The sequence below is a fragment of the Ahaetulla prasina genome, chromosome 6 (genome assembly GCF_028640845.1).
Source record: "Ahaetulla prasina isolate Xishuangbanna chromosome 6, ASM2864084v1, whole genome shotgun sequence".
Lineage (NCBI taxonomy): Eukaryota > Metazoa > Chordata > Lepidosauria > Squamata > Colubridae > Ahaetulla > Ahaetulla prasina.
The window spans coordinates 34248497-34264640 of NC_080544.1; the positions used below are offsets into that span (position 1 = coordinate 34248497).

Genomic DNA, 16144 nt, shown 5'->3' on the forward strand with positions numbered 1-16144 from the left:
AACACCCAAATATGCCCCCAACAGGTGGAAAACAGAGAACGGGAGAATGAAAATGATGATGTGGAAACCAACCTATTGCTTCCAGCTGGAATAGCCCTCCGATGGGTTACTTTTGTTCTTAAAATCTACAGAGCTGAAGATATTCCTCAGAGTATGTATCATAGTTATCTATTATTAACAAGGGGGGAAAATGAGTCCACAAGTCTTAAAGTTGCCAAGGTTGGAGACCCCTGACCTAGCCAGCTTTTATATCTTAGGCAGGACTAGAACTCACAGTCTTGTGGTTTCTAGGCCAGCACTTTCACCACTACAACAATTGTAAAGAAGGAATTGAAAAGTTGAAACAGTAAGTGGGAGCTGACATGTAATCCTTCTCTGACAATTTTCTCTCCCTAAATTTGAAAGAACAGTATTTGCCTGTACTTTCAGTTTTCCCCATCAACCGTGATTAAACCAAATCTATCTAATTAAATTTGCTTTCCTTCTAATGGTGGCTCAAACATAGGCAATATGGCATGTGATGGTGCTAAATCAACTGGCAACCAGCTGGCATCCTAAACAGATTATGCCAAATCCTAAAAGTAGATTTTTTCCCCCAATCATAATTCTGCATTGTCGTGTCCACCTAATTCATCTGTATGAATAAACCACTCTAAGGTACAAAGAGACAGAATTACTGAGCTTCAGTATCTGGGGGAAAAAATCTTAAAAAGAAAAAATTCAGAACAACTAGTCTATAATAATAAGTGAAACAAAACATTGACTAGGGGGCAGTAGCGATAAGGTGCACTGGCAAAAGCGGGGAAGAGAAATCAGAACATGGTGACTGGGGAAAAACCACAAAAGGAAGGGAATCAAATAGATTAGCTGAAAATGACATTTGGCGAAAATGACATTTGGCAAAAATACAATGTCATCAATTTGGACAGTTAACATCAAAAGGATACCTGCCAGTAGGAGTCAGGACAAAGAGGCAAAGAAGCTGAAAAAGGAGGAAACAGAGAAAGCAACAGAAACTGGAAATTCTCAATAGGTTCTTTTGAAAATTATAATGAACATTTATTTCAAAACTGATCAAGTGTAATGGGTGAGGATACTGCTTTAATGCTGGAGGGGAAAGAAAAGAGGGAAAGGAATAGAACTGGTGCTGCTGCAGCTGCTGAAACAATACAACAAGCACTGCCCACTGTAATAGTTTATTGCAGTATTTCTCAAACTTATCAACTTAAAAGTGTGGAATTGCAGAATTCCCCAGTCAGTATGCTGGCTCAGGAATTCTGAGGGTTGAAGTTCATACATCAAAGTACAAAGTAACCAAGATTGAGAACCACTGATTTATTGAATAGTTTAAGCATCTGTGGCATTTAGCACTCAACGACACCATTTTGCACGTTCAGAAATATATAATCATGCGTGCAAGTTTTGAGCAATAGAAAGTAACTTCTTTCATTCTCTGTTTTAAAAATTCCTGTCCAGTGGATGATGCCTTTGCACAGACTGTAAAGGAAATATTTGGAGGAGAAGCTGACAAGAAAAATCTTGTGGATCCCTTTGTGGAAGTTTGCTTTGCTGGAAAAAAGGTATTTTGTGCTAATAACTGTATTGTACTATACAGCCATGGATAAAGTGTCTGATAACTGCTCTTGCATAAATATGTTTTCATAGAGACCAAATAACAAAAATCTATTGTGGTTTGGATACAATTACATTTATTTAGAAATGAACAAAGTAGGATTGATTTGATAATACTATATATTTTATATTTTTAGGGAAATTATTGTGTGTTACCATATATGTTAAATACATAGAATTGAGCAGAATTAAGTATTTCTACTAATATCTTTAACTACGAAAAGAAAAAAAATCATATGGAAATATATGTATTTTATGTTGCTTGAAAAGACTTTGTCTGTTAATTAGAGTAACTACTTGGATAGAAGACTGCCAGTGAATACCAAGGCTTTGGAGTAAACTGGGAAGTCAAAAATTATCCCGCTAAAAGGCATTATTAGACTTTGTGCAAATTGTAGCCGAGAAAAGTACATGATAGTATTCATGTACACAACAGAAGTAAGGCTCAACTCATGGGTCAATTTCCTTAGGATCACACTGGGAAAGAACTGAGAAGATTTAACTCTGTTGTATTACAATATTTAGCAGAATTTTTCTCTTCTTGACCTATCCTTTAGATGGGTTGCTTAGGAATTTCTATCATTCCTAGTCCTCATTGCACAAAATTGAAAAAATTATAATTTAATCAAGATGGGGAGGGGATCAGGTTGAGGATAGTTAAGTTGATATTTAGATCTGTAGAGTAGTTCATATTCAAAGGGCAGTGTCTGATTCAAAACATTTGAGGCACGTACAACTGATACCTGTTGAGCACCTTGTAAACTGAAGATGTCTCTTTCAGGATCAATTACATATGCTAGCTCAAGATAGGAGAGGCTGCTCTATGGAGCTCTAGGCTGGTGCTATCTGCAGGACTACACATACTCTAGTGACATTTTCCCCTTTGAATCAGTCCTGCCCTCCTGCCATTCAAGAATTAAGTGCCTGAGGTCTTTCTCCAGGCTCTGAGTTAGCTAACATTAACAGGATGAGCAAGTCTAGTCATATCTTTCTGGATAATAAAGAGTAAGGATTAAAAATAGAATTGATTTGGTTTAAATGGAAATGGACTTTTTCTTTGGCAGGTTTGCACCAATATAATTGAAAAAAATGCTAACCCCGAGTGGAATCAGCTTATTAATCTTCAAATCAAGGTTTGTTTTCTAATATGTTATTATACAATTAGGATTTCGTATTTAAGAAAGAAGACTTCAATAAATAACATAATTTTCTTTTTTCTAGTTTCCATCAATGTGTGAAAAAATAAGGCTGATGGTATATGATTGGTAAGCTCTTCCTTATTATGTCGTCAGTGTTCTACAAAGCAACTGTTAGAATTCTGAGAACAAATATTTTTGCATAAGCTGTACATACTTTTGTTACATTTGCGCAAGCAATACTAATGCAAAGTTTAGTTCCATTTATTTGCAAAATTGCCTTAAAATTAACATAATTTTTTTTCATTCAGTCACTGGCCAACTTGATTTATTTATTAAATTTATATAGCCACTCATCTCACATTGTGACTCAGAGAAAAACAAAAAATTCAAAATGATCAAAAAAACAAGACCATTAAACTACAGTTACAATAGTGAAAAGCCTTTAACAAAAATGCAGGAGAATGCATTCAACATAAACACAATGCAACCATTTAACAGGGCTCTAACTTCCATGGGATTCCCCAGACTCAGTGACAAAACCCAGTTTTAAGAGCCTTCTGGAAGGCCAACATGGCTGGGGCCAATCTCGTCTCATAGGGAATGATGCTTCAAAGCGAGGGTGCTACAGCAGAAATTACTCTCTTCCCTTCTTGACTGATAAGACCCAAGTTGGAACAGGTCGATGTAACCAGGGAGAGGTGGCCCCTCAGATAATCTACCTGACCCCATGGCATTTAGGGCTCTAAAGATCATAATCAACACCTTAAATTGGACCCAGAAACAATCCAGCAACCAGAGCATTTTGTGGAATAGTGATGTAACATGTCCAGTTCTAGAAGCATGGATAACTAACTACCTACGCTGCTGCGTTTTGCATCAGCTGAAGTTTCCAGATATTCTTCAAGGGCAGCCACTTCTTGCATTGCAGTAACCCATTCAGAAGGTGACCAGGGCATGAGTGTCTGAGAGTAAAGCCTTGAGTTTTTATCAGCAAATATTTGGATAGTCTTGTGGTTAATTGTACTTATTTGTAGTTGATAGTTCAGATTGTGGGGAATAAGGAACTGAGATAAATCCCTGTTCTAAAAGAAATACTGTAGGTGATATGCTCTTTTTGAAGACTGCACATTGTGCCATCTGCTGGCTACCAGTGGAAGTGAAACCTTCCCACATCCATAAGATATTAGCTAATATGATCCTCTGCATTTTCTATACGGTTGTCTTGCTAACCAATATAGTTACTGTTTATATAATCAACACTCAGAATTTCACACTATTCAAATAAGTCAATAGGACAGATACATAGTATTCTAAATGGGACTATTAGAGATACAATATTTAAAAATAATGTGTATTTAAAATGAATATTGATGGATTTAAATGCAGGGATCGTCTTACAAAAAATGATGTTGTAGGCACTACATATTTATGCCTTTCCAAAATAGCTGCCTCTGGTGGTGAAGTTGAAGGTAAGCCAATCTCTTTTCTTATTGTAGATGTTTCCTCAAAATAACTATTACAAACTCAGAGCAGAAAGATGATGAACACAAAGAAGAATCAGTGGTATTTCCTTAGATATGGTATAGGACAAAGACTTGGGGAAGTTTGCTCTGGTTTATCCAGATTTAATACAAACAAGTCTAAACTGGAATAATCATGCTAATTAAAATGATACACATGATGGACTTCTTTCTTTAAATAAAATACTACTGGTTCTCTTATCTTTTCAGAATGATATTTAATGTTCTTGCCTGGCTAAATTTAGCATTGCAAACAATGTGTGTTGATTTTACTTTCAGATTTGTTATTCAGTATATGCTAAATAATTATTAGCAATATATCATTTCACACAGAAAGAAGCAAGATATAGTTCTAAATCAAATCAAACAATTATTTTTAAGTGTTGTTTTTCTAGAGTTATCATGCAGGCTTTCTCCATTATACAGAAAAATGGTTTGAAAACTCAAGGGATGGTTGGCCTTATTCAAATTCAAACATGCCAAAACATTTACACACATATTCACACACATACTACCGTATATATACAATATAAATATTGTATTATCATTGGATCAGATGGATAGTAAATATTGTTTCTTAGCTTATTCTTTTGATTCATATTTAGCAGGATTGTTTTTCTTTTAATCTGAAAATTTTATTCTTCAGGAAAAGACATACTGATTACATATTTTGTTCGTCGCAGTTTATTACATTAGTTCTTCCGTATAAATGGTAGTCATTTGAAATTTGTTCCAATTCATGGAAATAATTTGAAATCTGTTTTAAATTGTATGATTGAATGTTTCTTACTTGATAATATCTGTGATTTGACTAAGCGATTCAGAATAGAGCTAGTGATGGTGGTTCAATCTTGTTCATACTTTATCTCTTGTTTAAGTTAATGGGTAAGTCTTTTAAAGTAAAACAATAACAACAACAAACCTAACATAGTAGGAAATAGTACTATGACTTTTTATAGTGCACTGTGGATACTATTGCGAGGGACACTTTACCTTTAAAAAGATGAGATAGGATTATTTTCAGATGTTCCTCACTGTCTAATTTATTGTAGTCATGACAACATAATGTATGATTATCTCCATAATGATAGTGTATGGTAATTAATCCGTGTAGCTCTTGTTAAGTTCTTTTAAGCTTTGACACTCCCAACTTGTTAAGATTAATTTTGAGTAAAATGTTTAATATATTTGCTGAATACTTTGTCTTATTTGCTAAGCAATTTCTTGTCTTTTTATAAAATGCAGAGCTTTCATCTTCGGGAGCTGGGGCTTCATCATATGAAGGTTCATAATCATATCTTGGAGTGTAATATGATTTGCTTTCTTTGGTCCAAAGTAATATTTCTTTCAAATCAAAAGAATTACCCAAATTATTGCTTAAAGTTGCGTTAATGGCTGCAGCAATACATTTATCTTTGTGTAAATAATATTAATCAGCTTGGCATAACTGGGGAAAAAAAGCTTTTGCCTTTTGCATGGCTTTATATCAGAGTTTTAGGGCAATTATTATTTTAGCGATCTGGCTGTACAATATATCTCTACTGCTAAAGGAACTGTGGCTGGTTGGTGGTTTAAATCTCAGCGCTTCTCTTGGCTCAGTGAAAGTACAAACATATGAATAGTGTTAACCATCAAAGGTGACCCCAGTATAATATTGCACTGACCATCATATGGTGTGGTTTTGCAGAAAATACATGGCAATATAACTTGGAGGAAAATGAATGCAAAATAAAGGAACTGCCAGGAAACCCAGCTGTTGAGACTTCTCAGACACGTATCAATGAGTTTGGGGCTAAATGGCTTTTCAGGCTCTGTGATCCTGGGGAACTTGGGTTTTATCTGTGGCAAGTCTATGAATAAAGGAGTCCTTGTTCATAAGATAGCTAGTCAGTCATATTTATGCCATGTTTTTGCCAGATTTGGCCAAGTGGCTGCCACTTCCCAACCTCAGGCATACAGAGGAATTGGCTTGAACAGCTGGAATTGATAGATTGGAATGGCTATATATAGATGGAAATAGTCATTAATATTTAAACTTTCTCCGTGTAAACAGAAAAAAAAGTTCTCATTTTACTAACCATTAATATTTAACATTTTACCTTGCTGTAATTAGATTCAATTATCACACTTGTGAGCCTTAATGTCTCCTAATCATGATGTTTCCTTGTTAGCAAATACTGGAGATACGGAAGTGGGCTTCTTACCAACATTTGGGCCTTGTTACCTGAATCTTTATGGAAGTCCAAGAGAATACACTGGATTTCCAGACCCATATGATGAGCTAAATTATGGAAAGGTTGGTTCTTGAATATTTCTAGAGAAAATGTATTTTTTTTCTAAATGCGCGCTCACATTCGCGAACCAGTAGGGAAGGGGCAGGGGTTGGCAACCCGCGGTTCTGGAGCCGCATGTGGCTCTTTCATCCATCTGCTGCAGCTCCCTGTTGCCGATCAGCTCCACAATTGATAGGGCTTTCGGTTAGGACAGGTAGAGGAAAAAGGATGCGGCGCTAGGAGGAGATTCTATGGTGAGGCAACCGGACTTCCGGTCGGCAGAGGAAAAAGGATGCCCCACTAGGAAGAGACTCTATAGTGGGGGAACTGAACTTCAAAATTGAACAAGGGGTTTCTAGTTAGGACCTTTGTGGCTCTTTGAGTGTTTAAGGTTGCCGACCCCTGGTATAGGATATCCTGCTTGAGCATGGGGTAGGAGTAGAACACCTCCAAAGCAGGGGTGAAATGCTCCTGGTTCGGACCGGATCACCCGATCTGGTAGCGATGGTGGCGGGTGGTTCAGAGAACTGGTAGCAAAAATCCCTGCCCCCCCCCCGCATGCCTAGCTGAGCCGCGCAATCATCAGAGGTTTTGGTTTTTTTTACTTTTAAAGGCATTTTTACTTTGGCCGAAAAAATGCTTATAAAAGTAAAAAAAAAGCTTGTGATGATCGCGTGGCTCAGCTGGGATCGTCCGAACCTTTTAAAAGCATTTTCTTCACAACCTCTTTGGCCGAAGAGGCTGTTAAAAAAATGCTTTTAAAGGGTTCTGGCAATCAGGCAACTCAGCTGGGACCGTCAGAACCCTTTAAAAGCATTTTTTTTACGACCACTTCGGCCGAAGAGGTTGTAAAAATAATGCTTTTAAAAGGCTCCTCTGGTGTCCCAGCTGAGTTGCCTGATCATCAGAAGCTTTTAAAAGCATTTTTTACAACCTCTTTGGCCAAAGAGGTTGTAGAGAAAATGCTTTTAAAAGTAAAAAAAAAATTGGCCACACCCACCCAGTCACATTACACCCCCCACCAAGCTACGCCCACAGAACTGGTAGTAACAAATTTTACATTTCACCCTTGCTCCAAAGTCCCTTCCAACTCTGTTATTCAGCACCCAGAAGCATACTGGCAATCATAATAGTCCCTGAAGTAGTGGTGTTACATGTGCCAAGTAACTGACACCATTTACTTGTCATGCAGCTGCATTTTGCATCAGTTGAAGCTTGCCAATGCTCTTCAAGCCCCATGTAGAGCATATTGCAGTAATCCAGACAGGACGTCACTGTTCTGTCCCCCCCACCTCAGTCCGGGAAACATGTGAACTGACTCAATTAGCCAGCAATGTAGTCCACGGCAGCTATCAGCTCTGGCAGCAAAACAGCGATCGTATGCCAAGGTTTTCTTTATCTTCCCAGATGCCGGTGTCAGTAAGCTCGTTACTGTAGCAATCAGTAAGTCAGGAACAAACAGCAATTCAGGCCAAATGCTCAAATAGTTCAGCTCAAGTTTTCTCCAGCCAGTTCATTTTGTCCGTCACGAAATAGTAGAGCAGCCCCTCCTGCTTTTATACCCTGTGGGGTGTGGCTCCATGACTCAGCACTCTCTAGGCCTGCCCCACCCCCTCTTCTGTTGTTCCCGCCTCTCTTGTCTATGAAACCTGGGATCTAACCAGGACTGATTGTCCACAGCTGGGTCTGGGAGCATTGCCTGGGCGGGGGGAGATACAGGAGACAGAGGCCTCGTCACCTCCTCCACCTGGCCTGCCTCTGGCTCTTGGAGCTGAGCCAGTGAGGCTGGCCCTGCGGAGGGGAGCCCTGACAGCCCTTCCTCCTCACTCTCTGAGTCACTCTCTGGCAGGGGGCCAGGCCCAAGGTGAGGGGGGGCTGGAGCCACAACAGTCACAAGGGCATAAGTGATGGTGAACAAGTCAATATAAACATCTAAGAGCAAATGCTTCAAGTGTAGAATATGCCTTCCTATACTAGAGAGAGACTCGCATATATGCACACACAAACTTGTTGCTTTGACAAGTTTCCCTGTACCTATCGATAAGAGCCAGAGGACGGCACACAAGAGGCTTTCCACTGCTTTCCACAAACAGCAAACTCAGGAGATAGTTATAATATATGGCTGTTAACGCAACCAGGAGAAGGCGGCCATTTTTAAATAAACCAAAATTCAAGACTCTTTTAAACCTTTAAAGGCTCAAAAAACCTCCCATCTTATGAACACATGTTGAAACCTATTTTCTTGGGTTCAATAGCAATGCTGGAACTACACATTGTCAATGTAATTATAAACAAAAGAACTCTCTTATTCCGATATATAGGATTCAATATGTCAGTTGAAGAACATGGTGCTGTATTGGTAATGTAGAATATTATGCTAACTATACATTGAAGTAAATTGCTTGGGTTGCAGGGAGAAGGTGTCTCTTACAGAGGCAGAATCCTGGTCGAACTTTCTACACTGCTCGATAGCAAACCACATGCTAATAAAATTGAAACTATACCCAGCGATGACGTATTAATTGTAGAGGTAAGTGGCATTTTGTTTCTCAGTAAACAGTTATCATAGGAAAAAGCATCATCTATTCTAGCTGATCTTTCTTGTTTGGAGCAGACTAGTGCTTAGACACCATCAGAAAATCCCAGGCTATAAGCTTTTATAAACTAGATTGGACAATTAAAAAAAAAATTAAACTTATTTGCTGCCCATCTCCCCGATAGGATGACTCTATGCAGCTTCAGAACATAAAGTGATAAATAGAAAAGCAATTCAAATTTTAAAACTATAGTTATTAAAATGTTAAAACTATCAAAAAAATCAGAACCACGAAGAAAGATGGCACGGAGATGAGATCTTCTTATTCTGTCAGCCTTCTCTGACAATGAGTGCCCTCCTCAAAGCTCAAATAGCAAAACCAAGCTTTGCCAAGAAAAACAACACAGTTGTTTCTTGTTTTTGCCAAGAAAATGACCTGGGCATATCCACGATGTTACCAGGGCTACAAACCATCCCATCAGATGTATAAGGTTGACAACGAAACGTGCTGTGTTACAAGGGTGAACAAACTGAAGAATTAGTACTGTATGTATGTCTGAAAAAGCATCAGATGTACCACCTAATATCTGCTAAAATTGCAGTGAATTATAATTTAACTTGTTATTATTTTGACTATTGGACTGTAGAGGTCAGGATGGATGGATGGATGGATAGATAGATGATAGATGTATTATAGATTAATAGGCAGATGAGAGAGAGAGAGAGAGAGAGAGATGATGGATGAGAGGTTAATAGGCAGATGATAGATAGATAGATAGATAGATAGATAGATAGATAGATAGATAGATGGATGGATGGATGTGGTGCAGTGGCCTAGAGGTGGAGCTCTCTCCTCACAATCAGGAGGCTGTGAGTTCACTCCTAGGTAGCAGCAGGTAACTAGGCACAATGAGTAAATATCAGCTGTGAACTCTGCATTGGCAACAGGAAGGGCATTCGGCCAGGAAACACTCAGCTCCATTCAGTTGCCCCGACTCCACCCGGATGCAAGGGATTACGGGGACATTAAAAGACAAAAAAATAGATGGATGGATGGATGGAAAATAGATAGATAGATAATATAGAACACAGTGAAGTACAAAAATACAATTTATTGCAGTCAAAACAAATCATGTGAGACATTCTACCTGCTTGTTTACCAGCGTTAAGAATTACAATGTATTTTCGTAGCATACCCTTCTAGAACTGCAGTTTTCATCTGCCCTGTATAAGGGCATCTGCAGGAAACCAAAATGGCAGCAGCATGTACAATGCATGAAAAAAGGGGTGAGAGACTCTATTCATATGATCATGGCTACCATCTTAACTTTTTTGACCTCACTCTTCAGACAAGGCTACATAGGCTATAACTTTTAAGATGATAAAATAAATAAAAATAATATAATAAATAAAAACCATTGAATAACACAGTTGGTAGTTATATTTATTATATTCAACTATTTTAACTTTCATGATTTAATTTAAATTAAATGAAATTATGTTTCTATACCACTCTTACATAATTCTATTTATGTTTGAATATGGTCCCAACATAATAGCAATAGCAACAGCAATAGCAAGTAGCACTTAGATGTATATAAGCTTCATAGCGCTTTATAGCCCTCTCTAAGCGGTTTACATAATCAGCATATTGTCTCCAACAATCTGGGTCGTCATTTTACAGACCTTGGAAGGATAGAAGGCTGAGTCAACCTTGAGCCTGTTAGAATCGAACTCCTGTCAGTGAGCATTGAGTTAGCCTGCAATACTGCATTCTAACCACTGCACCACCACACCTAAGCGAATATTATGCATCCTGCTATGGATAATAATTAATCCATTAAAACCTTAGGGTAAGATTCGGTCAGTAATATAAGTAAGCCAACATGTTTGTTGATCCTCTAGAAATACCAGCGCAGAAGAAAATACAGTCTCTGTGCTGTGTTTCATTCTGCCACCATGTTGCAAGATATTGGCGAGCCCATCCAGTTTGAAGTTAGCATTGGCAATTATGGCAATAAATTTGACAACACCTGTAAACCATTGGCATCAACCACCCAGTACAGCCGGGCCATATTTGATGGTGAGTATTGCAGTTGTAGATCCTACCATGGTGACCTATTTAAAGCGGAAATATTTTTACATTTTGTTATGTAAATCAGGGTTGTGTTCAAAAAACAGCAACATTTTGATGACACAGTTTTGGCCATCATCTTGACTTTTTGACTACACCTCTCAATTGTATGAACACTCCCTCCCTCCCTCCCTCCCTCCCTCCCTCTCTCTCTCTCTCTCTCTCTCTCCCCTCTCCCTCCCTTTTCCCTCTCCGTCTTTCCATTTGATACTTCATTATTTGCTTCCAATTTTTAAGCTACAATATTAGTTGCAGCACTTAGATAACTTTAGCTGATCTTGAAAAGAGCTTGCAGGTCAAATTTACAACGAGAAAACACCAGGAAATCTAATTGCTCTAGCTAAACTAGTATTTCTTTAACCCTACACCTTAATTTCAACTGTGGATTTCAAAAGTGTGGATTTCAACTTTTAGCTCAGGGGCCAGTCATTTTCTCTCAGCCCAACATAACTTATGGAGTTTGTTCTGGGGAAAAATGTGAGAAAGAAATGCTGTGTATGTATATTACTTTGAGCTCCTGAGAAAAGGTGGAATATAAATCTCATGAAATAAATAAATGACTATTCATTTATCCATGTTTCATCTTAGGAAACTATTATTATTATTTACCGTGGGCAAACACAAAGCCAGTAGTAACACTGACTTCTTACTGGGAAGATATAAGTCACAGATTGGATCCTTTAAACTTGATTCTTGCCATGATAGTAAAATTGGTAAGTAGTTTGGAACTATTTTAATAAATTATTTTTATTAACTACTTAATGTTAATGCATGAATTATGAATTTCCAGCATTAGATTTATATCCAGTTTCTAAGAATAGACTGGTACTGCAGCATCTTTATCTTTATAGGCTGTCTGTTACCTCTAAAATAACTATGCTATCCCCAGTTACATTATTACATTTTCACAATATTTCTAAACTATACATAAGAATGCCAAAATTCTAACTGAGATTTTGTGATATTTCAGAGTTTTCATCAAGTATGAGTCATAGAAATCTTGTGAGATTTCAGGCAAGGGGAAAATAATTGAAGGTCTTAATTGTTGCTGATATCTGTCCTACATAGAGATGTACAGAATGTTTGTAATAAACTTGAATAACTATGTTAGGTCTTTCCAAAGTTGTTTTGATGAATTATAAAAATGAAGCTGTCATTGGCTATTCAATTCTTTCCCTTCCTAGCAAGCAAACCTAACAGCTTTAAAATCAGGAATACAAGCAAAGATGGCAGAAAATCAATTGGCAGAGTTATGGTTGAAGCTGATCGATGAACTTATAGTGGACTTAAGGTAAGCTGTGCTGTATCTTTCTTCTCTGTGGCTGCCTCAAAATTAAGATTGCTAAGTATTCCTGTTCCTGAGAGTCAGTTTGGTCTATGTTATATCCTCCTCGCCTCCATCCGAACGATGGCTTAATTAGCCGGCTCTTATCAGCTCTGGCAGCAAAAGAACCAGCATCTGCCAAGAGCCCTCATTAGCTGCCAAGACGCTGGTGAGTCACAAACTTCAGCTCTAGTCAATCCGTGGATTTGCCTGATACAAAGAGACACACCAGCTCTTGCTGCCTTTTATATCCTGTGGGGTGTGGCTCCATGACTCAGCACTTCCTAGGCCTGCCCCTCCCCTGCTTCTGTTGTTCCCTTCTCTCCTGCCTACGAAACCTAAGATTCAGCCAAGCCTGATTGCTGTCAGCTAGGTCTGCAGGCGTGGCCTGGGGGGGGAAAGAGTCAGGGGAAGGAGGCCTTGTTATCTCTTTTACCTGGCCTGCTTCTGGCTCCTGGAGCTGAGCCAGGGAGGCCGGTGCTTCCGAGGTAAGTCCTGACGGCCCTTCCCCCTCACTGTCCAAGTCACTTTCTGGCAGCAGGCCCGGCTCCAAGACACTTTCGGGCATGGGGCCAGGTTCAGGGGCGGGAGCCGCAACAGTCTAGTGGTTAAAGTGCTGGCCTAGAAACCAGGAGGTTGTGAATTCTAGTCCCGCCTTAGGCACGAAAGCCAGCTGGGTGATTCTGGGCCAATCACAGACTCTGGGAGACTCTGAGTTCCAATCCCTCATGAAACCTGGCTATGTGATTCTGGGCCAAACAGTCTGTCTCAACCTACATGAAAAAGGACATCCCTCAGAAATTACAGTATGGTTGTCAAGAGAGGACCATTCCAATGTTAAGATACAACTGACCACTTATCATGCTTAAGCAATGTGTTAGATATTTGGAAGTGCAACTAGATCAATGTTTCCTACCCGGACAAATGTACTATCTATATCTTCCTTTTTAAGGCAGCAAGATACTTGAAACAAAAACTCCAAAGACAACAATTGTTATTGAAGATATTTATAGAGAAAATAAGTCTTGACAAACAAAAGGGTGGCTTCACCCTCTCTCCCATCAAATTTTTAGATGTGAGCAGGATCAAACCTAGTTCATCTCTTTGCTTAATTCTATGAGGCCCAAATTGATCCTCCCTGCCTCAGACAAAGGCCCCTGCAATTCTATCAAAATCAAAGTATAGAAGCCTCCTCACTAGCTCACAGCACAACACAAGAGCAATCCTTATAAGGATTATAAGGAAATTACAAACTAGAGAAACTCCAACTTTCCATCCTCCATCAGCTGACGACCTCAGCATTATGGAGTCCATGGTACTCTCTGAATCTGATTGTTTCGAAAACTAAACTTGGTTTTCAACTCGGTTTACAAGTTTTCAACTTGGTTGAAAATAACAGAGGATCAAGAATTCCACAATTCAACCCTGGGCTACAAATATCTTCTATTGCGACCTCAACATTCAATCATATCTCTTTTGCAATGAACTTACTCACTTCTGCTGCCTGCTGAAAGGCCTATTTTGCTTAACAGTAGTACTACCCCCGTTATTCAGGCAAGGAACTGCCTAAATTCCCAAATCGGCCTGCAAATCCCTAGGATTTCCCATCTTGTAGCCCTCAACGTCTATAAATATCTTTGCTTCTCCATTATTTAGGAAATCTTTTGCAAAGCAGGCACCAAAGAACTTATTAAGCATGATTCTCCTCAGTGTTGTGCTCCTTATTCAGACTGAATGCACAAGGGAAAATACAATTCTCTCCACCACCCCCACCACCCCACAACCTTATGAGTTAGAATTGTGCTCTTGTGGAGTAGACTTTATCAGATCCACAGCTCATGGCCTGTTATACTGTATACCTGCTTTATAACTTCCTATCTGGCAAAGTACCCAGATAATTCTGACATTTTGTGTACAATTACTGTTTATAAGGTTAATGTGATTTAATTTCCTTGAATGTGCCTAATTAGGTTGCATTGTTCCTAAAACTAGACAAACCCAGATCAGCTCATCTCACCTTTACTTATAATTAAAACTTGTCTTATTTTATTTAGAATAGCAATTATTTTGTTTTAATTTTTGGTTATTGTAGAATCCTGGTCAGTGATTGTAATAAAGATTCAAATTAATAAAGAGAAGAACTTGACTGATCCCTATTGGCTCCAAGTGGCTGTAAATATAATTGTATCCTCTACTTTTTTCCTATAGAAAAAAGAAGCCAGTGTTTAACATAATAATTATATATAAATGATACTAATATATATATAAACTTTATAATAATAATAAAAATATTTAAATAGTCGCAGTTTTTATTCTTTTTCACATTTATATTTTCACATCTATATTCATGTATTTTCATTTTAAGAATCTTCCCCAACAAAAGGAATATGATTTTCTGAAATGCGCCAGTCATAAATCTTGCTGTTTTTGAGAACAGATTTTTCCCTTGTACATTTCTTGCATTCAGAGTTTCCCATCATGGTTTCATAAAATCTCTGGGGCATTACTATATTGCATTAGTTTGTGGTGTTTTTTATGACCTTCTAAGTATTTGCTGAATGAAATTTAATTGCTAAAAATTACTGGCATTTCCTTTCAGCAAGGAGTCGCCTCGCTTAGAAGGCAAGCAGAATGTCACCGTCCTTGATACCCAGATCCTCAGATTGCGGGCCAAGTCCCTCCATCAGATTCAGGAAGCAGCAATTAGACTCAGGAATGAAGCCATGGATGTGAAGGCCACTCTGCCGGACATCGAAGATTGGCTGGACAAATTAATACAACTAACTGAAGAGGTGAATAGATTGTATGCGTGGGGGAGAGGGGGTTGTTTGCACGCATGCGCATACACACACACATTTACTTGGGCGCCCATGGGCAAAGGATAGCACATGCATCATGTTCCCATGATATAAATGGCACGACTTACCAACTTATGTCAACTGCCACGATGCTGGTAACGTAATTGTGTTATTTGTACATTGATGTCATGAACCATAATGAATCACTTTGACATAATTGTGGCTTGTACAGACGGTACTGCCAATTCACGCATATATTGTAAATGTGAGTGGCATTTATAAGTGTACAGTATATGGCAGTTTCATCTGACATTGAAAATAAGTTGGCCTAGGAAGCACTTTAGAATGGGCCTGTTTGCTGATGAGTCATTTCCAAGGAAGTCTACAAATGATGTTGGATATTAGCAAGACTAATAAAGCTATTTCATTGCTCTCTCCTTCATTGAAAACAAAAGCCACAAAACAGTGTGCCTGACGTGTTTATATGGATGATCCGGGGAGAGAAGAGGCTGGCGTATGCACGTGTTCCTGCTCATGAGATTTTACATTCAACAACATGTCCCGAAGCATCTGGCAAATATTGCGGGAAAACTCAGACAGTCTTTTTAAAGGTACTGTTAACTCCATGCATATCTTTGGCTGGTGAGTCAGCCATGCATACAAAGGACATGCCATTTGTATTTTTTAAACTTTAGTTAAATGAAAAGAAGTTTAATAAAAAGAAGTTTAGTTTAGTTTAAGTTTTAGTTTAATAAAAAGAAGGACTAGGGGAGACATGATAGCAGTGT

The 16144-nt window shown here is 38.5% G+C and overlaps 1 protein-coding gene across 1 annotated transcript in view; it reads left to right on the forward strand.

Annotated features, from left to right (window-relative positions):
• MYOF (myoferlin) overlaps window positions 1-16144 on the forward strand; it is a 107797-nt gene that overhangs the window by 33377 nt on the left and 58276 nt on the right. Inside the window, exons 12-24 of the mRNA XM_058187014.1 lie at window positions 25-151; window positions 1477-1580; window positions 2697-2765; window positions 2854-2897; window positions 4158-4240; window positions 5537-5575; window positions 6463-6587; window positions 8978-9094; window positions 11006-11183; window positions 11823-11947; window positions 12419-12525; window positions 15158-15350; window positions 15812-15967. Of these exons, the coding sequence (XP_058042997.1) occupies window positions 25-151; window positions 1477-1580; window positions 2697-2765; window positions 2854-2897; window positions 4158-4240; window positions 5537-5575; window positions 6463-6587; window positions 8978-9094; window positions 11006-11183; window positions 11823-11947; window positions 12419-12525; window positions 15158-15350; window positions 15812-15967 (1467 nt within the window). The remainder of the gene's footprint in view (window positions 1-24; window positions 152-1476; window positions 1581-2696; window positions 2766-2853; window positions 2898-4157; window positions 4241-5536; window positions 5576-6462; window positions 6588-8977; window positions 9095-11005; window positions 11184-11822; window positions 11948-12418; window positions 12526-15157; window positions 15351-15811; window positions 15968-16144) is intronic.